The 27,228-nt window shown below is 44.0% G+C and overlaps 1 protein-coding gene across 1 annotated transcript; it reads right to left on the bottom strand.

Moving 5' to 3' along the window:
* Window positions 1-926: 926 nt before the first annotated feature.
* atp6ap1lb (ATPase H+ transporting accessory protein 1 like b) lies at window positions 927-22,264 on the bottom strand (the record flags this gene model as incomplete). Its single annotated transcript, XM_083641264.1, has 7 exons — window positions 927-1,163; window positions 2,488-2,731; window positions 2,837-2,887; window positions 3,603-3,844; window positions 7,566-7,648; window positions 8,980-9,017; window positions 22,086-22,264. The coding sequence occupies 7 exons, from the start codon at window positions 22,262-22,264 to the stop codon at window positions 927-929; spliced, it is 1,074 nt and encodes a 357-aa protein (XP_083497390.1).
* Between the last annotated feature and the right edge of the window lie 4,964 nt (window positions 22,265-27,228).

The following is a 27,228-nucleotide window of genomic DNA, read 5'->3' as shown; positions in this document are numbered from 1 at the left end:
TCACAGTAAAAGTCCCAAGCAGCCATCTTGTTTCCGGGGGGTTTGGGGTGAGAGACCCCCCCCCAGAGGCTCTGAAGGGCCCAGTAGTGCCCCCCCCCCCCCGGGTCCGTTAACTCCAGCCAGATGCTAGACCCCCCCAGTGGTTTCCTGATATATCCCGCTCCTGTAACAAGCTTTTCAAGCTCCTCCCACTTTGTGCCACATCGTATCGTTTCGAGCTGCAACTCATGCAAGACTGTAATCCGTATTATTACTAGGAGACACTGTGCTAGCCCAAATAGAGCAACTTATCATGGCATGCAGCTAATACGACTATTTCAGCTATAAAATTGGCTGTTTGAAGAATATATTTGTTGCAGCAGTATTGGACAAAATACACTGTAATGAAAGCTGGAGAAAGGTTGATTTGTATGAGACGATGGAAGCCTGTGATAATGACACTTGTGAGCCACGTGATACGTAAGTGTAATCAGGAGCATCTGGTTTTAGCTGCATTAGCTACAGTTGCTAGCCCCCGTTGTGGTTTTCTAACACCTGGCTGAGGTAAGGCCTGAATGTGGTGATGCCCTTCAGCGCCCCCGGGATTGTCCGTGACCTTCAACATTAGGACCATCGTGAACCGTCTCTGTGGGAGCTGGCTAGAACATCCAATAGCCTTATTTAAAAAAAAAAATGGATGCCAAGATGCAGGTCAATGAGGAGAGAAGAAAAAGTATCCAACCACAGTCTTCATTTACTTAAAGTAGTTTAACATTTAAGAGGTTTTCATATAAACAGGCAAAAGTGTTGTTTTGTTGAACAAATATAAGCGAAGGATACTTTTTTCCTCTTTTATTCACTTGCACTCCCCCTCTCTGCCTCTTATGCCGCCATCTTTCTTTCGCCCCCCCCTCTCTCCCCCCGTGGTCCTCCTCCTCCTCTTCCCCTCACAGGCTGTTCTTGTCTGGCAGCTCCGCCTCTGGACTGCGGGGGAAGTAGACGGTGGCTTTGTGCTCTTCGTAGCGGTCGATGTGCTTGAGGTGGACCACCATGTGCAGGGCGTAGGCCAAGACCAGGAGCAGGATCAGAGAGGTCACCAGGCCCATCAGGATGGCCGGGGTCAGGAAGGTGGCGCAGTCGCTGGCCGACGCAAACTTGTCCGACTGCACGTTGAAGGCCTGGATCTGGAAGAGCGGAGAGAGAGCAGGAGAGAGGAGATTAGGCCGAACTAAAAGAGGACAACTGGCTCTTTACTGGGCTTACCGGACTGAGAGACACTGGGCAGATGGACATGTTGGGACAGTCTAGCAGATGGCTCTTATCAGGACTCGAAACGGGGAAATCTCTCCGATCTCTCTCGGTACAGCCCTTGCACTTTCTGTTGATCTTCCCATAGAGCTTTTTTCTCTGCCTATACCACCATCTTTATTTTATTTAACCTTTATTCATACATACAGGGGGAGTGCCCTGTTCACATTCAAACACACACACACATCGATGCCTGGAAGCTGACTAGTACAACCACAGTCTGATCTGTTGGCCACTATGCAGCTCCACTGGAGCAGTTGGGGTTAAGGGCCTTGCTCAAGGGCACCTCAGTGGTGGTAATGAGGGAGGGGCAAGCGCTGCCTTTTCACTTTCCCCACCCAGATTTATCCTGCCGGTCCCGGGGATTGAAGCGACAACCGTCCGCTCACAAGCTCGCTTCTCTAACCGTTGGGCCACCACTGCCCATCTCTAGACATTACATTCATTGGTCACTGAAGTGAAGACGGTTTTCGAACGATGACAGCCTTTTTAGACCCACACGTTTGTATAAAATCCACTTTTTTGCAATTAAAAGCATGTATCCACCATCTTGTACTCACTGCTGCCACATATTATGGAATACCACCACACTACTACACCAAGGGTCAAACCAACAGAGCGTGCAATGGCTCTACCGAGAGAGATTGGAGAGATTTCCCGGTTAAAATCCTGATAAGAGCTAGCAGATGGCTAAACAAACAGTATACAGACAGACTGACAGACAGACGGTAAACAGACCGACCGACTGTCAGACAGACAAACAGGCAAAACAACAAAGCAAATGACTGTACACACACGTGTACGAGACCACAATAAAACAGTGTTTATACAGCCATGGCCCCGGGTCCTACTATAGGTTGAGGCCACGTCTCGTCATAGACGCTGGTTTAGCTGGCTCAGCCTGGTTGGGGGCGTGGTCAGGGTGGGGTAAATTCCCCCGTTCTATCCATTCAGCAAAGTTAGAATTTAGCTGATAGCCCAGCCCAGGCAGACACGATTGGGGAATTAAACCACCGCAGTAAACGCACATCTGAGCAGACGTCTTGTGTTCTGCTCTAGAACCCCCAAACATGTAGTTTAGAGCCGCAGCACCGTCTTTTGGTGAGTCAGCCCGTGAGATATATCGGCGGTTTTCTACCCCACTCGCCAACCCCCATTTTGTGGGCGTTCCCAGACATGCGGACTGTCTCTATAGCGTACCTGGAAGTCAGTGAAGGTGATGTGCCAGTTAGCGGACGTGTCGGTGTGGGAGGTGGGCACGAGCAGGGTGTCGTATTTGTGCAGGCTGCTGACGTGCTGGCAATGGTAGGAGGAGGTGGCGGGGGCGTAGACCTCGCTGGCGTTGAACGTGGCCTCCTGGGTCCAGTTGTAGTGGATGTGAACACTGTCCAGTGTGAACCAGTTCTGACCGGCCGCCTCATAGAAGGTGTTGGACATCTGGAGCCTGGCAGGGGGAGAGAAGCTGCAGTTACACGCACAGTCCACACATTGGCGCTTCTTGCTTGAGGTTGAGATGCATGCCGGGTGGTAAGCGAGTGGCTTTTATTACCTGATGACTAGTCCTCGCAAGTCCTCCACGTCGCCAAACCTTAACGAAAGCCTGTGGTAACAACAAAGACAGAGGTATTCAAAACCAGTCGACCCACCTTTTTCTTTGTGGAATAGTTAAGTTAACCATTGATACCTGATGCAGCAGGTCTTAAAGGGATACACACACAAATGGATATACACGCAAATGCTGCATCGGGTATCAATGGGTTAAGACAGCTTTTTTGGTTGACAATGACATTAATCTTTATGATATAGATGTGTATAGCCTACATAATAGAGGATCGTGTTGTTTAAGGGTAAAAAGTGCAAATGAATGCTTCCCTGAAGTATACTTGTTTTTTTGTTTATAGTTGTGGTTATTTGCATCATAATGATCACCACCTGGAGGTCATAGTCCTCAAGTTACTCCCATGCTCTTCAACTTACTCGCATTTTTAACCTATGGTCAAATGACTGACTCCACTACAGGATACTCACTACTCCCTCACTATAGACCCTTTTCACGGGGGGCAGAATAAACACAGGTGCAAGCAAAACACTAATGAGGGTTTCCAAATTCCAATCATGGAAGTTGGAAACCCTCATTAGTGTTTTGCTTGTTTTGTTTACCCTGCCTTTTTGACACAAAATGGCCCCTGTGAGAAGGGTCTATTGTTAATGCTACTGGAACAACTCCTCCTTCCAGTATACAGTAGTATCGGGGTTAAGGGCTATTGTACTTTCAACTGTCTTGGATGACTGTCCACATTTTTGGTTAGACTTACGTAGCTTTCTCCTTGGTGCAGATGGAGCCCTTAGTGTCCACAGGGGAGTTGGGGCTGAAGACCCTCTCCGTCAGGTCGATGAAGGTGTGGTTCCTGTAGCGGATGGCCAGGCGCTTGGCCTTGAACAGAATGCAGGTCTTCCCGTTGTAGGACACACTCAAAGGGCCATAAGGCCCCATCAGGGACTGGAGGAGCTTCCTCTTGCTAGGAGGCATCCCCGACTGCTGGTGCCAGTTAAATGGCTGCAGACAAGACGGAGAGAAAGGATTTCACACACACAAGAGAAATAAAGAAACATTAAGTACAGCAAAACATGGCAACCCATAAGTGTTGCATTCTTTTATTGTCCTCTAGAGGGCGATCATCAGCTTCTTACTCAGAGGCCAAACTTCATGGAAACCTCATGGAAGAGCATTTTGGGCTAATCCAGCACAGTATAGAGGGCCAAAGTCGACGTCACTTCCTGCTTCAGCATGCGTACCAAGGTCTTAAAAAAAACATGAATGGTGGTGAACGGCGAGAGACGGTACTTTTTCTTTATGCCGTTTGAATTGTGCCATGAGGCACACGTGTACATTTTGTCAATTTAAAAGATAACTTTGCATGTCAAGAAAGTCGCAGTTTGTCATCAAACTGAAAACGTAAGGTTTAGTTTCGTATGATTCAGCTATATTTAGAATATTTAGAGAGACCATATAGAACATTTCACTCAGACCAAAACTTAAAATATATATATATTTTTTTTAATCCGCTATTTTTTTTATTTTTTTTTATGTTTTGGTCCGAGTGAAATGTTCTATGGTCTCTCCTGTTTCTAAATATAGCTGAATCGTTTGGTTTGACTAATTCAAACTATTTTCATAAGCATTTTACAAAATGTCTATGGGAAAGTAAATTGCAGATGAAATATCTTGGTGCGTATGTCTAACCCGGAAGTGGGCAAGGCTTTGGCTCTCTATTACACAAGATGCTGTACACCAGTGGTGCCCAATTTGGGGCCCGCGGGCCAAGTTTGGCCCGCGCTCTGTTTGTTTTGGCCCGCCACGGATTTGGGGGAAAAAATGCAAAAAAAAAAAAAAAAAAAAACTCCCCCCCCCCCCCCTTTTTTTTTGCATGCCAGGCCAGGCCTGAGTGTGAGAGCAATTCAATCAATAGACAATAACATTGGTGTGTTTAAAATGAGATATTCCACTAAATAAACATGCAAAAAAGGAAAGAAAAAAAATCGCCGCCGGCCTTAAAAACATTTTTTTTTGGGGATGGGGGGCCCCCCTAAGAGCTTCGCTCTATATTGAAATGTTATTTTAGATTTAGAATGTTAATTTTCTATAAAACACAATACATTTTAATGTAATTCCACAACATTTATTTTTGGCCCTCGGCCCTCCACCCAGATTGAGTTTTGGCCCTTCATGGGAAAGAATTTGGGCACCCCTGCTGTACACTCACCGAGCACTTTATTAGGAACATGGACATTCTGAGATGCTTTTCTGCTCACCACACTTGTAATGGTTATTTGAGTTACTGAAGCCTTTCTGTCAGCTCCAACCAGTCAGGCCATTCTCCTCCGACCTCTCTCATCAACAAGACCTTTCCATCTGCAGAACTGATGCTCACTGGCCCGTATCTAGCTATGAGGTTACCGAGGTCCGGACCTCGGTAAGAATTTCAGAGGGAAAAAAAAGATTTTTTCCAAAAAAATGCACGTTGTGTTGAACCAACCAACAACCAATACGAATTGTTTAATCTGGCAATAAAGAAATGTGAACTTGACATGCTATTTTAATAGCCTACTCAAAAATGCACCTCCCACTATACAGCAAAGAGAGGAGTCAATGTTTCTTGATATATGCCATTCAGATCAGAATAATTAGTCTAGTCATTAAGTTTGCTGATAATATTTCTATCATGTTAAGTCTGTGTCATGTTAACTGGTGTATTCAGAGCAAATAGGGAGATATAGAGCATTATCATCATGCTATATATCTCCCTCTTTGCTCTGAATGAGTGAGAAAAGGAGAAAATACTGAATAATTACATCACAACAGTATCCTAATGTTGATTTAGAATGAGATATTTCTCTAAATATGGCTAAAAAAGGTAAAAAAAATCATTTTTTATTTATTTAAAATGATTATGGCTAAAAAGGGGGGGGGGGACTCAAATTTACCCCTCCCCTTGCCATGTCCGGACCTCCCCAATTTCGAAACCCTTGATACGGGCCTGACAACGCCCACTAACAGAGCCGTGGTCATAAAGAGGCAGTCAGTCAGTCAGTCAGTCTGGGAAAGCGAGGTGTCGCTTTGTGAGTGCCGTGGTCCTGTACAGGATCTGTTGTTTTTCACACTATTCTGTGAAGACTCTAGAGACTGTTGTGCATGAAGATCCCAGGAGATCAGCGGTTTCAGAAACACAGTACTCAAAGCAGCCCGTCTGGCACCAACAACCATGCCACGGTCAAAGTCACAGAGATCACATTTTTCCCCCATTCTGATGTTTGACGTGAACATGAACTGAAGCTGCTGACCTGTGACCTGTGACCTGTGACCTGCATGATCGTATGCACTGCTCGCTGCCACATCATTGGCTGACTGTATTTTGCATGAGGAAGCAGTACACATTTTCCTAATAGAGAGCCGCAGGAATGAGTCCGGAAGTATACTTCCGGGTTCGTAAGAGGAAAAGTGAATGGGGTTTTACAATGGGGATTTCACTTGAATGCATAAAATAAGGTTTGTGGTTAACAAAGGTTTATGGGAACGCGAATACGGGTTCAGCAGGATAATCTTCACAAACGTGAATAACTTGTATGACTTTTGGAACGTAAATGCGTTTCTTTACGCAACGTTTGTGAAGATTATCCTGCTCAACCGAAATTCGCGTTCCCTTAAACTTTTGTTCACCACAGACCTCATTTTATGCATTTAAGTGAAATCCCCATTCTAAAACCCCATAGGCTTTTCCCCTGATGAACCAAAATGGCAGCAATTTCTGGTTAAGCCTACAAAAATACGTCATCCCTGTGGTACTTTATAAAGTGCTTGGTGAGTGTAGACTTGACTATGATGAAGTGACAGGCTGCGTATAGGTACAGCACACTACGGGCTATGAGTCTGAGAAATCTTTTGATTAATAATTGGAGAGCTGCTGTAGGGTAGCCTAACTGACATCACACATTTTGAAAATAATATTTTAAAAAGTTTAAAATGTATAATTTTTTTAGGGATAGTTATTGCAAAGAATCAGATAGTAGATATGAAACAGTTGTAACCATATCTAGATACAAGAGCTGAGAGCACAATGTTTTAAATTACTTGTCAGGAGTGGTTGAGGCCACGTCTCGTCATAGACGCTGGTTTAGCTGGCTCAGCCTGGCTGGGGGCGTGGTCAGGGTGGGGTAAAAACCCCTGTTCTATCCATTCAGCAAAGTTAGAATTTAGCTGATAGCCCAGCCCAGGCAGACACGATCTGGGATTTAACCACCGCAGATCTGAGCAGACGTCTTGTGTTCTGCTCTAGAACCCCCAAACATGGAGTTTAGAGCCGCAGCACCGTCTTTTGGTGAGTCAGCCCATGAGATATATGGGCGGTTTTTACCCCACTCACGCGCCAGCTGTTTAACATTTTGTGGGCGTTCCCAGACATGCGTACTGTCTCTATGTGAGTGGGTGGCAAAAAAGTTTTACCTCTGGTGAGTGTGAGCCCTACAATATGCCCAACTCCAAGGTCATGCAGTACGGCTGGATTTGCATGCTGTGTTTTGCCTGTGTGCATGTGTGTCCCTGCCTCCCTGCCTCTCTCTCTCTCTCTCTCTCTCTCTTCTCTCTCTCTCCCTCTCCCTCTCCCTCACTCCCCCTCTGTGCACGGAAACAGAATAAGAGATAGCGGGTTGATGGGGAGAGATATGGGGGGAGAGAGAGAGAGAGAGGGGGGGGGGGGGGGTTGTAGAGAGAGAGACACTACCTGCAGTATTCTCCTGAGGGGGTTTTCATCTTCAGGCGTCAAAAGAATCTCTTCACTTTCTAAGCCCACCCCACCATCTTGACCTGAAAACACATACACACACATTACTGCACCGTGACAGCTGATACCGCTACACATATTAAACATATTACACATATTAAACATATTGCAGTGCTGCATTGCAGATTGCATCATTATCATACAACTTAAGCCAGTTTCAAACACACACACACACACACACACACACACACACCACACACCACACACACATACACACAGGCACACACACACACACACACACACACACACACACACACACAGGCACAGACCGATCCTGCACACACGATAATGTTCAGGATCTTCTCTATTTCAATTTTTTTTTTTTTTGCGTCATCACAATGACTCATCCATCACCAGTTTATCTCTCTCAGTTACGCTACTACTGTTCAGTGTTTGTTTACACAGTGACGTCATCTAGTTGTCACAGCTACCTATGATTCTCAAGACTCTTACAGTTGGATTGTCTCTTTATCAATTGTTCTGCCTTTTTTTGTGGAAAGGACTAAATTTAGCCAAACCCCACATTAGAATTCCTCCGGAGGCGTATGGATCTCACAGACACGTCACAGCTCACAACCCACTACTATGATACACTACAACAAAGCAGTGCAGACATCTCCAGCATTAAAGGGATACTCCACTTTTTCGGGAGTTTAGCTCATTTGCCACTTCACCCCCCCCCCCCCCCCCCCCCCCACATAACCAAGATACACCATGCCTTTCCGGCACAGTTTACAGTGAGCTACAGTCGTGAAGTTAGTTAGTATCGCCATAGAATGGAGGGTAATGGTACAGCTGTTAAAAATCTGCCAAAACACACATCTCACGGCGCCAAAATACATGTTGTGCTTCGGGTACTCACCACACGATGAAATGTTAATCCAAAATGCACATTATCTGTCTTTTTGGAAGGAAAAGAGGTCGGCGGCCATGTTTGGAAAGTAGTGTCGGCTACCTCTTTTCCTTCCAAAAAAGACCGATTATGTGCATTTTGGATTCATATTTCATCGTGTGGTGAGTACCCGAAGCACAACATGTATTTTGGCGCCATGAGATGTGTGTTTTGGCAGATTTTTAACAGCTGTACCATTACCCTCCATTCTATGGCGATACTAACTAACTTCACGACTGTAGCTCACTGTAAACTGCGCGGACAGTGCCAGTAAGGCATGGTGTATCTTGGTTATGTGGGGGGAGGGGGGGGGGGGGTTTGTGGCAAATTAGCTAAACTCCCGAAAAAGTGGAGTATCCCTTTAAGAATGAGATGTATCCAACCAACGCATCGCTATCAAAATGAGCATGGCAGGTTTGATTGAATCAGGCCTTCTTGCCTCACAGCAAATGTGTGACTTACTTGATCTGACTCTTGTTGCTTGTTTGGGGTTCTTTCTGCTGTGGAGAAGACATGAGACACAATGATAAGGACATGTCGTCACAAGATGCAAAGGGGATTTTTGAACAGATCTGCTCCATAGTGTAGGACTGATACTCAACTTGCGGCCCTAACGTGAAATAAAGTTTGACTGAACTCCAGCTAAATTGTCATACCACTGTCTGCTCACCACCCATATGTACTTAACTAACTTAACCTAACTAACTTAAACAACTAACTATCTGTGTGTGCACAAAGTTGTCAGACTAAATTCCGGCTGACACCACCAAAAACCTACAATCCGCTGCAGAAAAATCTATATTAATGTGTGTTTATTACCTGGCCCCTGGCCTCCTATAATTTTACGAAAGTGGCCCTCCAGGCAAAGCAAGTTGAGTATCCCTGAAAGATATAGCTTGCTTATTTCATGTTTCCCCTGAAGGTGAAAGTTCACTATACTGACGCAGAGGAGGAGCGAACACACAGGGGGAAGACATTAAGCTCTGCACTGCACACTGTGCACACTCAGTGCACACCACTCATTACAAACTCTCAATACTAAAGACAGTTTACAAATCAGGACAAATACAGAGAGGATTGCTGGGTGTCTAATATGTATTCAGCCTCTTCTCTCCCATCCAATAATATCCACACTTGACCTATGATGAATTATTCTGATATGACAAACTACACGATAAAATAATAAATCCAATGTATAGTAAATATGATTCCTGTTTATCAAAGAAATAAAATGAGGTGTAACACATAATACTAAATGACCACTCTGCGATGCGTGTGTGACCTACATAGTGCACAAAGGTAGAAGGACAAACCATCCTTCTCAGGATAACGAGCCCAAGCTTTGCGCAGACTATTTGAGACTAATCCCGACACGATCCTTTTAACGGTCTAAACAAAAGACGTAAGACGTCAGCAATATAGGCTTACTGAGCGGAGCCGACCTGCCCGGTTTGCCTTGTTGTGAATGGGTCGGGCCGTTGCTTGGTCAGTGGTCTGCCTGTCCTTGTGGTGATCTGGGTTGGCTTTCTAATCTCTACACAAGAGCCCGTTATAATGGGCTTAAAGAGGGTCGTGCGAAGCCACTAGACCTGTGGGAATATGGGCGTGGCAACTAACAGTGATGAAGCATGACCAGTCATGTCAGCCTCGTGTGTCATGTGTCACCAATCCTTAGTCCAGTCCAGTGGCGTAGGAAGAAATTAAATTATGGGTGGGCCTGGATAAAATTGGTGGGGCACAGACAATCCATAACATCTAGGAATTTTGCACGCCTCGCGCGCAAAATTTCTGGATGTCATGAAGTCATCATGCATTAGACTCTGGAGATGATGTGCCCTGCGTTTTTAAGCTACAAAACCATTAGCTAGCAAGGCAAGCAGCAAGTTTGCCTCTAGAAAACAACCAATTTTTTTGCTGGGCCAGGGCAAGAAGTGGGCGGGCCTGTGCCTACCCGGGCCCGCCCGTAGAAACGCCCCTGGTCCAGTCTATTAATTTCTCAGTTTTGGTCATAAAGTTCTACTTCCAACAACTTACTGATCTAACAGTTCACCTGGAGCAGTGGTTATCAGCAAGAGCTAGTCTGACTATAGCTGTGATTTTCACCTTTCTAGCCTATAATTGAGCAATAGACTAATCTGCTGAATCTGCTAGTAAAAAGGCCTTTTGAGAAGTGGCAGAGGATAGAACAAAGGTGACCTGAATACTCAGTTTTTTTTAGCCCATTTTTATCCCCCATTAGTGCAAATTTTAATTTATTTATCCTGGTTGCTGCTCCACCCTCTGCCGATCTGGAGAGAGCCGAAACTGGCTCCATGCTTCCTCCGAGACATGGGCAGTTAGCCAGACGCTTCTTTTCACCTGACAGGGTCCTACCTTCACCGGTAGGACATATAGCACGTGGGAGGATCACGCTATATTCCAACGAGTTCCCCTCCCTCCGAACAGGCGCCCCGAACGACCAGAGGAGGCACCACTTCAGCGACCAGGATATTGCATGTTTTTGGTGAGGGGGGTTCCTATATGAAGGAAACCCCCAGGGGGCACGGGGAGAACATGCAAACTCCACACAGAAAGGCCCTTTTGACGACCCCACCCGGGCGGTGGGCACACGAGGACAGTGAATACCGGTACTAAGTTTAAACACACTAAAGCCAGTAGGCTATAACAGGCTAGCAGTGTTATGCGACGGTGTGAGACCTAGTAGAAAACTGTTTACACATAGTTTTGATCGTGTTAGTGACCAAGATAAGTGTCATAGTAGGTCAATTTAGTTGTGGGGAACAACTCCTTCTGCTGACGTGTTAAGCTAAAGAGTGTCGAGAAACAGCATACACATGTCCAGTAACTAAAGGCTTTCAGGTGAGCTATATTACCTCTCTATAGCCTCACTAGCTAGCAATATCATCAGGCTTAAGACAGTTCCTTTACTGTTAGCCTGGTGGCGAGCAAATAACATCCTTCTTTAAGGACTGTTTTTCTCATATTCTTATATTGGTTGGGGGTGGCTATGGCTCCCTTCATTTGCAGTTTGCCACTCTACTGTGGCATTTTCAAATTGATACTGATTGAACCCAAGGGCCATAGCTAATTAGCTATCACCTGCTCATTGGTCCATGTGTAACGAGGGCCGTGGCCATCACCTGCCCATTCGTCCGTGTGTAACGCGCAATATCTCCGACACAGCTGATCAGATTTGGATTAAACTTGGGGGAAATGATGGATCTCACCAGCTCATTCTGGCATTTTCAAAATCACAGTGATCGGTCCGAGGGGATTGCCGCTACAATTACAGGTCAGAACGAGGTGAGCCGGCCACGGCCCGCGGCAGTTAGCCAACACACAGTCTCTGGTACCAACAGAAGCTACAGTTTAGGGTAGGTTTGCCAGATATATCAATGCAGCAGCCTGGAGCAGTTGTCTACCAGTCTGGTACAGTTGCCACCTGTGCCATATTGTCTAGTTTAGTGCCAGAGCCAGACGGATTAGGATTATCGGTAAGTAGAAGGACAAGCACAGCAGGTCCATGGGAGCCTGAATAATGGAGAGACGCAGGCCCAGAATAAGATAAAGAGATTAAGCCATGATGTCACAGCCCTCATTCTGGACAGTTGCAGCGCTAATTGATAGATCTGAATTGACCTCACAGATTAAGGCATAGCCTACTGTAGACTCTCCCTGGTTATTTTGACCTTTGACCTTTGGCCACATATTTCTAATCCCGTTTTATTCCAGTGGTGATAAATGAATGGCTGCCTCAAGGTTGGCTGATGATGAGCTCATCTTAAATTGGATATAGGACGCGACTCTTTTTGTCTTTGTTGGTAGCAAGCTAGCATGTGGCTGCTAGTAGATTCATAGAGTAAAGAGACTATTTTCTGTTTCCAGATGTTGCCAACACTTCATATGGAAAAGCGACTTGGGACAACCATCTTTTCGAAGTGACCAACAACCCACCAGACTTTTCTGTCTGTTTAAAAAAAAAAAATGCTTTTAAAAATATTTCATGATGTCATCTGAATGCTAAAGCCAGAGGGGAAATAAAGCCTCTTCACCAAACAATTATGAAATCCCGAATCCACACATGATCAAATTCAAAGCTGCTGTACTACAGTATATATTCTATATACAGTACAGTATATATACTGTAGTGTATTCTATTCTACAGTATTATAGCCTGACAGTGCAGTATATACAATAGTGTACTGTCAGGGCAAGAGTGGGATTGTTGCTTCAGGCTCCATCAAGGCTTCACTCATTCAACGTCAGTGGCTCAGGCCTTGGCTTTGACATTGGCTCAGCCAGGTCACCTATCACACACTGCTATAGAGTCATCTGCTGGCTCCTCTTATAGTAAATCAATTGGATTTGAAGGAAGCTTCAGTCACCTCAATGCGGGGCAGCAGCCCAATTAAAGAGATAATGATGTCAGTACAGAGGTGTTGTGCTACACTATGTAGGTGCCTTGACGTCATTCAGTAGAGTTTGCTGGCTCATTACAGGAAGTGTTCAACCTACTGTACAGACTACCTGGATGTCAGCATGCAGGTAGTCTAAATTAGTGGCTCCCCATGGGGTTCGTTCTCCCTCCCTATCTGTGTGTGTGTGTGCGTGTGTGTGTGTGTGTGTGTGCGTGTGTGTGTGTGTGTGTGTGTGTGTGTGTGTGCGCCTGTGTGCACCTGTGTGTGTGTGTGTGTGGTCTCCCCAAGAGAAGGGCCAAGCAGTTAGCAAGGTATTGTTCAGTATCTGCTAGCCGCTCGATATGGAGAAGGCATTGTTTTTTTATATCCATGAAGTGGTTACTGTATGTTGTCTTTACATTCACTACCGCTATCATCCTGTTTGTTTGCCAATTAGGCACTTTTGTAAGTGACTGACTCCTAATGTCTGACTGCATTAATAGTGTTTATATCGTTTGTACCTTGTATCTATGTGGACATGAATGCATAATTTAAATGTATTTATTAAATTAATTTAAAGAGCATGTTGCAGGCATATTATATCCATCCCTATAATGCATGTAGAGAGACCATGCAGACAGGACAGTAGGACAGTGTATATGAGTCCAGTAATTTGGCTGTATTTGCAGATTGCAGGTGTGTGTTGAGTAAGTGCACCACATTGCAGGTGTGTGTTGAGTAAGTGCACCACATTGCAGGTGTGTGTTGAGTAAATGCACCACATTGCAGATGTGTGTTGAGTAAATGCACCACATTGCAGATGTGTGTTGAGTAAATGCATCACATTGCAGGTGTGTGTTGAGTAAGTGCATCACATTGCAGGTGTGTGTTGAGTAAGTGCACCACATTGCAGATGTGTGTTGAGTAAATGCATCACATTGCAGGTGTGTGTTGAGTAAGTGCACCACATTGCAGGTGTGTGTTGAGTAAGTGCACCACATTGCAGGTGTGTGTTGAGTAAGTGCATCACATTGCAGGTGTGTGTTGAGTAAGTGCATCACATTGCAGGTGTGTGTTGAGTAAGTGCATCACATTGCAGGTGTGTGTTGAGTAAGTGCATCACATTGCAGGTGTGTGTTGAGTAAGTGCATCACATTGCAGGTTTGTGTTGAGTAAGTGCACCACATTGCAGATGTGTGTTGAGTAAATGCACCACATTGCAGGTGTGTGTTGAGTAAGTGCACCACATTGCAGGTGTGTGTTGAGTAAGTGCATCACATTGCAGGTGTGTGTTGAGTAAGTGCACCACATTGCAGGTGTGTGTTGAGTAAGTGCATCACATTGCAGGTGTGTGTTGAGTAAGTGCATCACATTGCAGGTGTGTGTTGAGTAAGTGCATCACATTGCAGGTGTGTGTTGAGTAAGTGCATCACATTGCAGGTGTGTGTTGAGTAAGTGCACCACATTGCAGGTGTGTGTTGAGTAAGTGCACCACATTGCAGGTATGTGTTGAGTAAGTGCACCACATTGCAGTTGTGTGTTGAGTAAGTGCATCACATTGCAGGTGTGTGTTGAGTAAGTGCATCACATTGCAGGTGTGTGTTGAGTAAGTGCACCACATTGCAGGTGTGTGTTGAGTAAGTGCATCACATTGCAGGTGTGTGTTGAGTAAGTGCATCACATTGCAGGTGTGTGTTGAGTAAGTGCATCACATTGCAGGTGTGTGTTGAGTAAGTGCACTTGCACATTGCAGGTGTGTGTTGAGTAAGTGCATCACATTGCAGGTGTGTGTTGAGTAAGTGCACATTGCAGGTGTGTGTTGAGTAAGTGCACTTGCACATTGCAGGTGTGTGTTGAGTAAGTGCACTTGCACATTGCAGGTGTGTGTTGAGTAAGTGCATCACATTGCAGGTGTGTGTTGAGTAAGTGCACATTGCAGGTGTGTGTTGAGTAAGTGCATCACATTGCAGGTGTGTGTTGAGTAAGTGCACATTGCAGGTGTGTGTTGAGTAAGTGCACTTGCACATTGCAGGTGTGTGTTGAGTAAGTGCATCACATTGCAGGTGTGTGTTGAGTAAGTGCACCACATTGCAGGTGTGTGTTGAGTAAGTGCATCACATTGCAGGTGTGTGTTGAGTAAGTGCACATTGCAGGTGTGTGTTGAGTAAGTGCACTTGCACATTGCAGGTGTGTGTTGAGTAAGTGCACATTGCAGGTGTGTGTTGAGTAAGTGCACTTGCACATTGCAGGTGTGTGTTGAGTAAGTGCACTTGTGTGTGAAAGAGCTTGAGCAAAGCTCTGACAGAGGGCACCTGCAGCCATTCAGCCCATATGCCAAACATGAAACCGGATTATAATAACGCAAAAATAAAAATCTGTATCTAATCTAAACTTCATATCAGATTTGCATATTTATAAATGCAAGTAAACACTGCACAACCACAGAGGTGAATAACAACCATGTTCTTGTTATTCTAAACTAACAGCTGCATATCCCCCCCCCCCCAAACACAAGTGAATACGCATCCTTCGACTGCACCCACCCAGGCCTCAGCTGGCTGAAAGCGGCCGGAGGTGTGTGTGTGTTTGCGTGTGTGTGTGTGTGTGTGTGTGTGTGTGTGTGTGTGCGTGTGTGTGTGTGTGTGTGCGTGTGCGTGTGCGTGCGTGTGTGTGTGTGTGCGTGTGCACGTGCATGTACGTGTGTGTGCCGGGCGAGAGAGAGAGAGAGAGAGTATATGAGTGCTAACTAAAGTCCCAGCCGTTTGTTCCTGTGCCAGTTTCGCGAGGTCAGCAGCCCAGGACTGCTGCGGCCCGTCATTGGCTCAGTCTGTCACACGGTGCCTGGGTGCTGAAGAGGCCCTTTATATAATCAAAGCCATGCCAGAGCCACTCCTTGGCTCACCTCGCTCTCTCTCTCTCTGCATATACACACTTCAAATGTGCGGGGGCTTCCAAAAAGTGCCTCCGACTCCAAATGATTTTCTGCGTGACAAAAGTGTAAACGATTAGATAAGTCATTGGCTTGAGCGAGTGAGTGTGGAATCACTGTCCTTTTGTTGATCATCGTGATCATTACATTTTCACTGAGTATTTTCACTGTCATACATCAAGTGCACATACAGTAGGTGGTAGGAGTGTCAAAATGAATCGTATAATCGATGCATCACGATGCAGACGTGTGAATCGGATCGAATCGTTGACAGATGAATCGTTAAATCGTTTATGTTTAAACTTCTGTTGACATTCAGATTTTAAAGCACTTCCTAAGTAAAAAAGGGACTTGATATTTATCTGACTGCTTGTATTAATTGATGAAAAAGTAGCCAAGTGCAGTACTAATACAGAAAATTGAGGATTTGATACTTGGAGCTGCAATACTATGAGCTGTATCGAGATGCATCGTGATGCATCGTGGAATCAAATCGAATCGTTGACAGATGAATCGTAATTATCGATTACTATCGTAATCGTGAGGCCAGTGAAGATTCACAGACCTAGCAGGTGGATACCTGAGTACCCCCCCTTCCCCGGCATCTCTGCCTGTGCTGTGCTGCTGAGCAGAGAGAAGGTGTGGTGCCTGCTGCTCACCTAACTTGTAAACAAGGCTTCTCTCTGCCTCTGCTGCCAGGGGCTGAACCACTACTACTGCATGAGCCAGGATGGATTCTGGTGTTACAGCAGCAGTTTACATCAATGACAAAGAACACAGCATAACTTATAGCAAACGGGGAGCAATAGCTAGTTTGCTAGTCTCAGAGTTTTGTTGAGTGTACATCTGTCATTCAGAATGTTGCAAGAATACAGCAAAAAGTGGCAACGCTTTATTTTCTGGGTCTAGTTTCTAGAAAATGTAAGCCGTCTGGTGGAGTCAATAAAATTTAAATTTCTAAAAGTTTCCTGGAATGAACTGCAAAAAAAAATATATATATATATATATATATATATATATATATATATATATATATATATATATATATATATATAGACAAATAATAGGCAGTAGTCAATTTGGTAACCCAAGTCATTATTCATATAACTATATAATATTTGAATATTTCATTACACTATTCTATATAATGCCTTTTGGATTGAAACATTGCTTTCTGTAGTCAATAAACTATTGGGACCTGGGCTGTATTCCAGTGTGCAGATACCCATTCTCTTCTACCGTCACATTTACGTCACTGTTACCTGGCCTAAAAACAGGTTGGATGTGCACTGCACACAACTACTCTACTGAATATTTCAATACCATAACGTCATGATTCTGTCTTGGAAATTACTAATTTACAGGTACAAACTAACATTGAACTCTTTCTCTATTTTCCCTACATAATGTTATTGTTCTTTCCAGGAAACATACTAAGAAATTAAAATGTCCTTTCTAGGAAATTATTGGGAAATTGCAGACCCTGAAAATAAATCGTTACCAGAAAATATAATGGTTAATATGAACGTTAAGCCATTATAGTTTGGGGTCCAGGCCTGGAGCCTGGGCCACTGTGCATATCAATATATCTGACTCCATAGTGACGTGTTCTTGTAGTCATATTTCCTTGTATTATTGCTACATGAAATTCCAAACCCAGCTATGATAATATTTCACAATGTACTGGAGGAGGTTGAACTACTTTTTCAAAGTAGTGTTAGTAAAGTAAACAACACTTTGGCACAACGTAATCTAACTTCAACATTTATTGTGAAGTTGTCAGTAGTTTGGTAAATTACAGGCTCGGTAGTTTCCCCCAAAGTCTCAATCCCACACTGGGCAGGTGCTGGCCTATTAATAGATTTATTAGAACAGATTAAAGAGTTGCACACTAAAACATTTTCTGAGCTGTAAACTAAATATATATACAGTATACAGATCCTTTCCAAAAAATTTGAATATCATGGAAAAGTTTGTTTTTTCTAATAATTCCATTCAAAAAGTGAAACTTTCATAGATTATATTCATTACACACAAAGTGAAATATTTCTAGCCTTTATTTGTTTCATTTTATTATTAATTTCTCATTTAAATCTTGGCCTACGTACAGCTCCAGAAAACCCCCAAAATAGTATTTCAAGAAATTAGAATAGTGTGAAGAAAATCAGCAGTTACTTCTCAGTTATGACTGACTCCAGCCTCAGTACACTCCCTCTGAATCTCCGCCAAATTTTTGAATCGTCTTTGCTTGACAATCCGTGATATTCTAATTTTTTGAAAAGGATCTGTATATATATAATGCATTTCATTGGTTGAAAATGGCTCAGCATTAGGAGATTGCTCAGATACTCCTCAGAGCTTGCTGCCATTTTAGTGTGGCTGTGTTTACGGTCTCAGATTTGACCTGAGGTCAAGTGCCGGAGTGGTCTATATCTTCCTCTGCCTCTGGGATCATGGCATCTATGATGCCCTTTAGTGTCTGAGCTGCTGCCAACAGCGCAACTCATGTCAGGAATGTTCAGGAATATGATTAGGAGTTCAAAAGGAAACAAGTTTGCATTATGTATGTACTGTCGCCATCAGTGTTGGGCAAGTTACTTTCAAAATGTAATATACTACATATTACTAGTTACTTGCATTTGAAAGTAATAAGTTACTTTACAATATTATTGTCTGTGTAGAGTAACTCGTTTCTTCTTACCCCACTTTTGCATTACATTTACCAAAACAACAACAGTAGCAGAATGACATCGCCGCACCGGGACCATCCCGAAAAATAATTTCAACCACCATGAAGTCAGTGTAAACCGTCCAGAATTCTAAATGTTATTCTTTTCCTTTGTTATTGTCATCTATAGTGGTTATTTGCATAAAAACACACACTTTGAAATGATTGTATCTTTTTTTAAATATGTGCTTTGATTAAAAAAACAAAACTCAATTTGTAACTTGAGTTACTTGACAAAGTAACTGGTATAATATTACTGAAATCCTATAAGTAATAAGTTATATTACTGAGTTACTGCTAAAAGTAATATATTACATGTAATATGTTACTTTTGTAATGAGTTACCCCCAACACTGGTCGCCATACATTCACTGATGGTTTGCCATGAAATTGGTGTTTTTGGTTTCAGAAACTCTAAAATTCAAAAATTGTGCACAAACTGTGCACAAGTCCTAATAATGATATTAAATTATGACTTGCATCTCTAAATCACATCTCTAATTGATCTTTGACCCTGTAATCTTTCTTTGAAAGGGTTCAGGGATCAAACTTCCACTGAAAATCCATTCGTTTGACACTTCATCTGTGCCTATATTTGAGTCAGTTTGTCAGAGTTTAACATTGTTTAACACAAACATCAGGACATGTTGACATCACTGATGACATCACAATTGCTCGAAGTCACTGGAGACATCACAATTGCTCACATAGACAAGAGTGGCATCACTGACGACAAGAAACACACGAGTTGGCATGAGTTTGGTAACACCCCAAAAAAGGTGTGCCTATTGTCACATCCTCTCCAGAGTCTCCACCCTAGACATTTGTGTCTGAAGCCTACAATTGATAATAAATAGGCTGTCTCCTCATTGGTTTCTCTAAATAATCAGTGGTCATTTGCTGTTCTGCAGTTGACTGTATGAAACTTTGAGACATTTATAAGGGCGTGTTACCTATATACACAGACCCTCATGAGTATATGAAGAATAAAATGAATAATTTTTTTTATCAAAATTTAAATGTGGGACTTGCATATCTAAAAAAAATAATGATTATTATACCCTTCATCTGTTTTGTAAATGGGTCACTTTAGTATTTTTCTCATTTACTTCTTATTTAAACCGTTGTTTTATGAGTCTACATCATGGTGTTAAAATAACTTGCATTAAGTCCTGAAGTATGATTACGTTCTTTAGCCTAGTTTTAGACAATGCCTTTTAAGCGTTTCCTCTCGAAGTTCACGCTACACATTACGACATTTGTGACCAGCCGTATATAGGGCATCCATTTTATTTTTGTCTTCTCCTCGGCGTCTTGCAATACAATAGCTTACAACAGGTTACAACACTTTTCCCATTTCAAAACAACTTGGGGCTACTTCTACAGATCATCTCCCCTCTCATTCCTTTTCTGTGCCTTCACTGTCGATGTCATATCGAGGTCAAGATGAGCGAGTAGGTCACGAGTGAATAGGTCACTTCTAAAATGACAACGTGCTCTTTTGTCTCCTAATCTGTAGTAATTGGATCATAATCCATTTCCCCTAGAAATCTATTATGTTGGGTTTGTTTTAAGCAAATACTGTACAAGTTGCTACATTCATTATATCAGAATGAGTAAGTTTCTGAAATTAATAATTGATCTTTTGATCCGTAGTCCATTTTTGCAAACAGGTAGTTTGCCATTAGTCCTATAAAGATGTCAATATTTTTGGAGGCCATTTTTAACAATTTCCTAGAAGGTATTTGGATCATATCAGCTGTAGTAGCCCTATCAGGTTAGTGTTTTGGATTATGTTGTATGGTTTCTGGCTGGCCCTGTAAAAGTCCAAATTTATATTTGTTATCGTACCACACTGTGAAGTGTGAATACATGTTCTCCTCATTATCTCCATGCACAGTGAGTCTATCGACACTTGTGACATCCTCCACTAGAGGCTTCCTTCTCATGCTACATGGCACGGTGCTTTCTTTCCCTTTGTGTTCACAGCTGACATTATGTACGCTACAAGGCGACTGAAATGAAAGGCGTGGTGGTAATGATGTATATATAACCGCATCTTGGAGTGTGTGAGAGCTGAGAGGAGAGCTGTGACCGGGGGGAAACCGGGAACTGTTAACGTGGAGAGTTATGTATAATAAAGTTTAATCCAGGGAATGGGCCGGCGACGTTTCAAGTCAAAAACCCCAGAAGACACCGATTTCAGTATTTCCCCCGCCAGAGTGCCTGTTATGAAAAGTTCAGATAGGGATCCGTCTAGGGCTGGAATCAAACCGCTCCCGTGAGAGTTTGTATAAAGATGATGGCAAATTGGAAAACACAAGTAATAATAAGTATTGGTGCACAGACGTGCAGACGTGCACACACAGTGTGATAAGATCACTTATCGAATAAAGCTCGACAACTGTAATCTTTCATTCTCAGTATCTCCCAAAGATCCACAGTGTAGCCGTGTGCGTTTGAAGTGCAATCAGCAATCTTACACGGGGCGCAGCGTGTCTCCTCATCCATCTCACACACAATAGAAATGAGCCAAATTGTTTGATTCGAGGTTTCTCACGTCGATATCCACTGCCACTGAAAAATGCCAGGATGTGTGCGGGGGGGGTTTGTGTGTGTGGTATTGTTTCATCAGCCTTTTGTGGGTTTTGGCACAACATCCTGGGTCTTTGCCTCACTTTCTCTGTAGACAGACGGGGACTCGGTGGTTGACAAAGGCCCTGGCTGCACGTCTGTCTCCCCTCCCCTGTGACGGTGACACTGCTGCTGTGTGCGCCTCATGGCTTTGGCCACCGACTATTTCATCCAGATTTGACCTGCAGGCCTGCATGTGCATTATGCAGACATGGGGCCCGGGTAGAATTCCCTTCTCCATTCTCTCTCCCTCTGTCTCTCTCTCTCCCTCCCTCTCTCTCTATGACTGCATCAGTAAACAGACCCCAACAGACGATCCCTGATGCATCCTCTCCTCCTCTCCTTTCCTCTCCTCCTCCCTGTCCCATCCATGTTTACCTCCCCTCTGCCCGCCTGCTCCCCCCCCCCCTCTTCTCTTCTCTCCTTTCTCTCTCCAGCTCTCTGTACCTCTCTCTCTCCCCCTCAGGCCCGCCACTGCCCCCTCGGCCGTATTTAGCTCCGTGCTGCCAGACCCACACTATCACTGTACAGAGACAACAGCCCCCCTCCGTGATCGATGGGCAGCGTCTGATGCGGTCTCTCTCTCTCCCCAACACTGGGACAAAACACAGCCTTCGCAGCAGCACAGCTCTTCCTGACAACACCGCCTGTGTCCCGCCTCGCCACTTGCGATTCATCCCCAAGGTGAGACGGGGACAAAGGAAGGGAGGAGAGAGAGAGACAGAAAGACCCTGAGAGAGAACACATCAGCAGCATCCCTGCATCCCTGCACGCATCTTCCTCTTACCCCTCCCCTCCCCCTCCTCCTCCCCTACACTACACCACTCCTCTGTTCACAGCCATAAAAGAGAGGGTGGGATTTTTTTAGCTTTTTTTTTACCTTCTGTCCAGGATTTCAGGCACTTCGTCGTAGGTAAGTCCCGGCAGCGACTCCTCGTCGGAGAAGCCGAGCGCGGGCCGGCTGAGAGCGGACAGCAAGGCGAGGGAGCAGAGGAGGAACGCGTGTGCAGCCATTGAGACAATGAGAGGAGACTGCCGCTGGTTGAGCCCCTGCTTCATAATCTGCTCTCCTAGCCAGCGCCTGCCTCCCAGCCCCTCTGACTGGCGGCGGCCGCAGCCAATCGGCACGCCGGCAGAGCCGATCAGCGTGCGTCACAGTCCCCCCCCTCACCGCCCTCTCTCCCACCCTACTCCCCTCTCTGTCATCAGCTCCCTCTGCCTCTCTCACTCTGCTCAGCCTCCCACATCCACTCCTGTGCTCTCTATCGCCTCTCTGTCTCTCTCTCTTTCTCTCTATATCTCTCTCTCTCTCTCTCATGCCCACATAGCTGCAGGCAAACCCTAAGTATAGACAATGGCTGATTCTTTTTCACAAAACACCTCATCAAAATCATACCTATACGCTACCTGCAAACAACACACTCGTACCCCGCGCACACAGACACACAGCAGGGACGCACGCTCGCATCATCCACACACATGTTCGCTTCGCGCACACACTCTCTCACAGACACACGCACACGCACACGCACGCACGCTCCGTGGAAAATCACCTGGGAAGGTCAAGGTCAGGTTGTGCGGGAGGGAGGATGTTGACATGAGTTTACGTGGCGTCAGAAAGAAAGCAGAGCGGCGGGCGCCTGCGTGACCTAGATCTCCGGCGCGCGGCCACAATAGCAGAAATAACGCACTTGATCTGTGTGTTGTTGTTGAGCGCTGAGAGGGCCGGCCGGCGGCTGAGGAGATTGTCCACTGAGGCTGCAAATATGGATGACAGGAGCAGCTGAGCAGCTACGGATTGAGACGGGAACGGGGGGGGGGGGGTCCGAGCCCGACGCGACCCTGATGGCCGATCCCATTTCCTCCTCGTTACTTAGCCCCCATGCGTGTGATCCGATGCCTCCGGGGGGTCTTCATATACATCCTCTCTCATATCTTTTATGTCCATATCCGCTGATGATGTTCGGAACAGAACATTAAGAGTGGTTATATAAGCAAATGCGACCGACTATCATGGTAGATCTTCACATTGATGCGTGCCAATGATTCACATCAATGGAATCACCGCAGAGAAAATGTTCATATTCCCTCTGCTCTTTTTTTTCTGTCATACATTTTCTGCCTCAAGAAGCGGGGTTTTGATTGTGATGTTATCTCCAGATACGATGTGTGATCAGTATTAGACCCCACTGAGCATTTACTAATAATAAATAGATGTCATTGCTAGATCATTGACACTGGATTGCACAGGTTTTGCAGAATGGCTGTCAGCAATGTGTTCCATTAAAGCATTACTTTGAACATGTCCCAATATACAGGAGGTTGCTCATTTGAGATGCAATAGCTCCAGAAAGCCCTTTGGGAGAAGCACTTAGAATAGCTTGTGTGATTGATTACACGGTGATACAGTAACAACCTGGGGAAAAAACAAGAGGCACCAATTTACAACTTCCCATTAGCAATGTGGACAATTTCAAATTGGTATTGGACCTTGTATGCAAATCCAATATAATAAATTATGGTTTGGGTTAGGCTTCAATCACAAATACGTTGACTAACGGATGAAATGTAGACTTAACTTGGTATTGTAACATTGTAACATTGGTATTGTAACTTTGTATTGGTACAGTATTGTAACATTGGTATTCTAACTTTGTATTGGTATTGTAACATTGTAACTGTAACTTTGCATTGGTATTGTAACATTGGTATTGTAACTTTGTATTGGTAATGTAACATTGTAACATTGTATTCTACATACCCTGTGAACTGCAGAAACGTACAATGGCAACGTTTTGTTGTGGCGAGAAGGCTGCGAGAGGGCTGACCTGTTGCCGAAGGGGATGAGAGGTCAGTTGTATCTTGTCGGCCACACAGTAACATGGGGTGACTAAAGGATGTCTCAGCCCCTCTGTGTCTTCATACCACTGTGTCACTCTACTGCAGGGAACGTGTGAAGCAGCCTGTCACTGCTGCTGCCATGGTGTGACAGCATCACAGGACGTCCCACAGGAAGACAGACATACAGGTGCTCTTTGGAGAAGATACTGTGCACTGTGTGCAGTCATTCCTCATAGTGGAGCAGATTAAAGACACATTCTTCACATCTGGAAAGAAGCACCAACATTTGCACAAATACTCCTTGGGGATTGTTCCTTTGATAAAAAGCTATTAGCCATGCAAAAATCAGCCCAGAAATACTATTTTGAGCAACTTTGTGTTATTGTCCAATAGGAATGATCTGGCTATCAAACCATACATTTATGACCACAGAGAAGCCAGATTTCTTCCACGTAAATTAAAAAATGGTTGCCATTTCGGACATTTTCATTGCTGTCCAGGCCGATTTTGGTGATTCTGGTGACAGGTTTTTAACTATGGAAGATTCCAAATCAAACATCATAAATCCTTTTTTATATCTCATTCTGCCATTTACTCGGCATATCTTTTTAAAGTAATGTGAAAAATATGCATAAACATTATTTTAGCAAAACTTTTTTCAGAAATGATAGAGAAAATTTACATTTTATTTGCACGAGGAGCGATCCTTTGGTTACTATTGAATACACACAAGCTACGACTAAATAAATAAACGATGCTTCTCAAACAGCTCTGCAGTAAGAAACGCGAGCAATTGTGATGTACTCGAGCAATTGTGATATCAGTCACTTGAGCGATTGTGATGTCACTCGAGAAGTGTGATGTCATCAGTGAGTGATGTCATCAGTTATGTCATGTCTAATTTTACATGTTATGTCATTTTATGATGTCATAATCGTATGATGTCATAATGTTCATGATGTCATAATAGACCCTTTTCACGGGGGCCATTTTGTGTCGAAAAGGCAGGATATACACAGGTGCAAGCAAAACACTAATGAGGGTTTCCAACATCCAATCATGGAATCATCACGCTTCTTCAGGCCGACCTGAAGATCTTGGAAAACTTTGTGGTCATGATGTATGACAGACAGGTGCAGTACAGCTGATGCTGTTGATGCACGGCTGGAGGATGGGGGGTTGTCTATGGGTTAATGTCCATGTAAATGACGATGTAAAACAAAGTCCATGTAAGATGTCAAGTGCAAGTAAAGTTGATCCTCGAATGGTCAGATTATTAAGGTTACAGATGTCTTCAACACATTGTATGTCATTTTTCCATCAGAATGCTGTTTCCCCTGTGTCATCATCAGAAGACATGGAAGTGGTGGGGATGGACTACCTGCTGGGCGACCGTTGATTTCCATGGCTCTCTCTCTCTCTGTGAGTCATATTTGTGATCTTATGAAACAGACACAAACATCAAACATATACATAGAGCAGTGGGTTGCTGTCTATTTATAGGTATGCTCTCATATCCAACTTCATAATCCTGTTCTTCATGCCCATATAGAACATTGAGGTTTGCCATAGCCTACAGAGAGGGTGATGTAATGGGTTAGTGGTCCTGCAGATTAGAGCATGTGTTGATAATAATATATGACTGCTAATCTACGAGCTAGCATTAGCATCTGATCTCTGCTGTGCTTAGGCTGTAGCAGCCGCATTAATCCAAATGCTTTAATGCATGTACTCATTTGAGAGGCTGTGCCTTGAGTGTTGTGGTTAAGTGCATTCCAGTCTGTCACTGTAAATGTAGCTCCACACACTGCACTTCTATAGCAGCAGTCATCTCATCACACCGCGTCTCTGTTAAGTCCATCATAGAAGATATGGGAAGACACAGCTTTGATTATGTGTTTTTATTGGTATACATATTTGCTCTCTGTCACAACACTACTGTCCATCATTCCGTCACTGCCTCAGTTGACTTCTTTGCTGGCCTTGCTCTCTGTACAAGGCAAGCACACACACACGAGCGCGCGCGCGCACACACACACACACACACTACACACAACCCAATCAATCTTTCATCTTGGAGAGAAGGTCAGCAGATGAGGCAAGCTGAGACGACTACGTGCATCATCATCATCACAGAGTGTTAAAATCATAGTCCTTCAGTCTCAATGACGTCATGTATTAACGACCGTTCATTCGCTATGAAAACACTACTACACATGCCGCCTTTCTCGGTGGTAAATGACTTGAGGTTAATGTCATGGATCTTTCGAAATCGCATTTATACTTCTCAATGTTATTAATGACATAATGAACTCTTTAAATTAAATATTAAAACAAAATATGTCAACAAAAAGTCCCAATCTTCTCGCATTTGACTATATAATATATATAAATTTAGTATTGATCCCCGACACTTATCCGAAACATCCTATGAAGAAAATATCTATTTATTAAATATAGAAGAATCTCCAGGTAAGCGTCCTGCTTGCTATCCGATTCATCTGTTGAGATCACATAACATCCTTAAAAGCTTTCAGCGTGTTACGGCTTTATGTCATAGACATTGTCCCAGGCAATGTGATAATGGCAGATAGGCCTATATATTCTTGTCGATATGCAAAGCCAAGAAATTAGGCTTTATTCTCTCTAGCTGTGAAAGACAACTTGTTGGTACAGCACTGTTTGTGCGAAGCATATAATATTCCTCCACAAATAATAGACTCCTATAAAACTATATATATTCATAAAATACTCTCACTTCGCTAAACACATCTGTCACCGTTACCCCCTTACATTATTTCTCTTGGTTCTATGAGCCAGTGACGTTTAAGTGTTTGTTCTACACCCTGGATATGGCAACAACCAATCAGGTGCTGCTATGCAGATGAGAAACCCTCAAGACAGAGCAAAGCAAAAGATCCGATTGGCTGAAACCAGTGAATGGCCAACATAAACGATCAACATTCATGTCACAAAGTTGCGGTTTCATTCACTCCTTGGTTCCACTTGGCCGGTGTTATACCACATTGTGCCAGTAGAGGGCACCCACACCTGACCCAACAGTACCTGCAATCCTGTCTAAATTGGCTTACTTCATGTTCATGAGGCACAATGTCAACATAAGAAATGTGGAGATATGGTCGAAAAGGGATACAATAATCCAGGAGGGGTTTCAACTCCAA

Source organism: Poromitra crassiceps, assembly GCF_964638095.1.
Source record: "Poromitra crassiceps genome assembly, chromosome: 8".
NCBI lineage: Eukaryota > Metazoa > Chordata > Actinopteri > Beryciformes > Melamphaidae > Poromitra > Poromitra crassiceps.
Note: the sequence above shows the minus strand (reverse complement) of the source record. Positions and strands in the feature narration are given on the sequence as shown.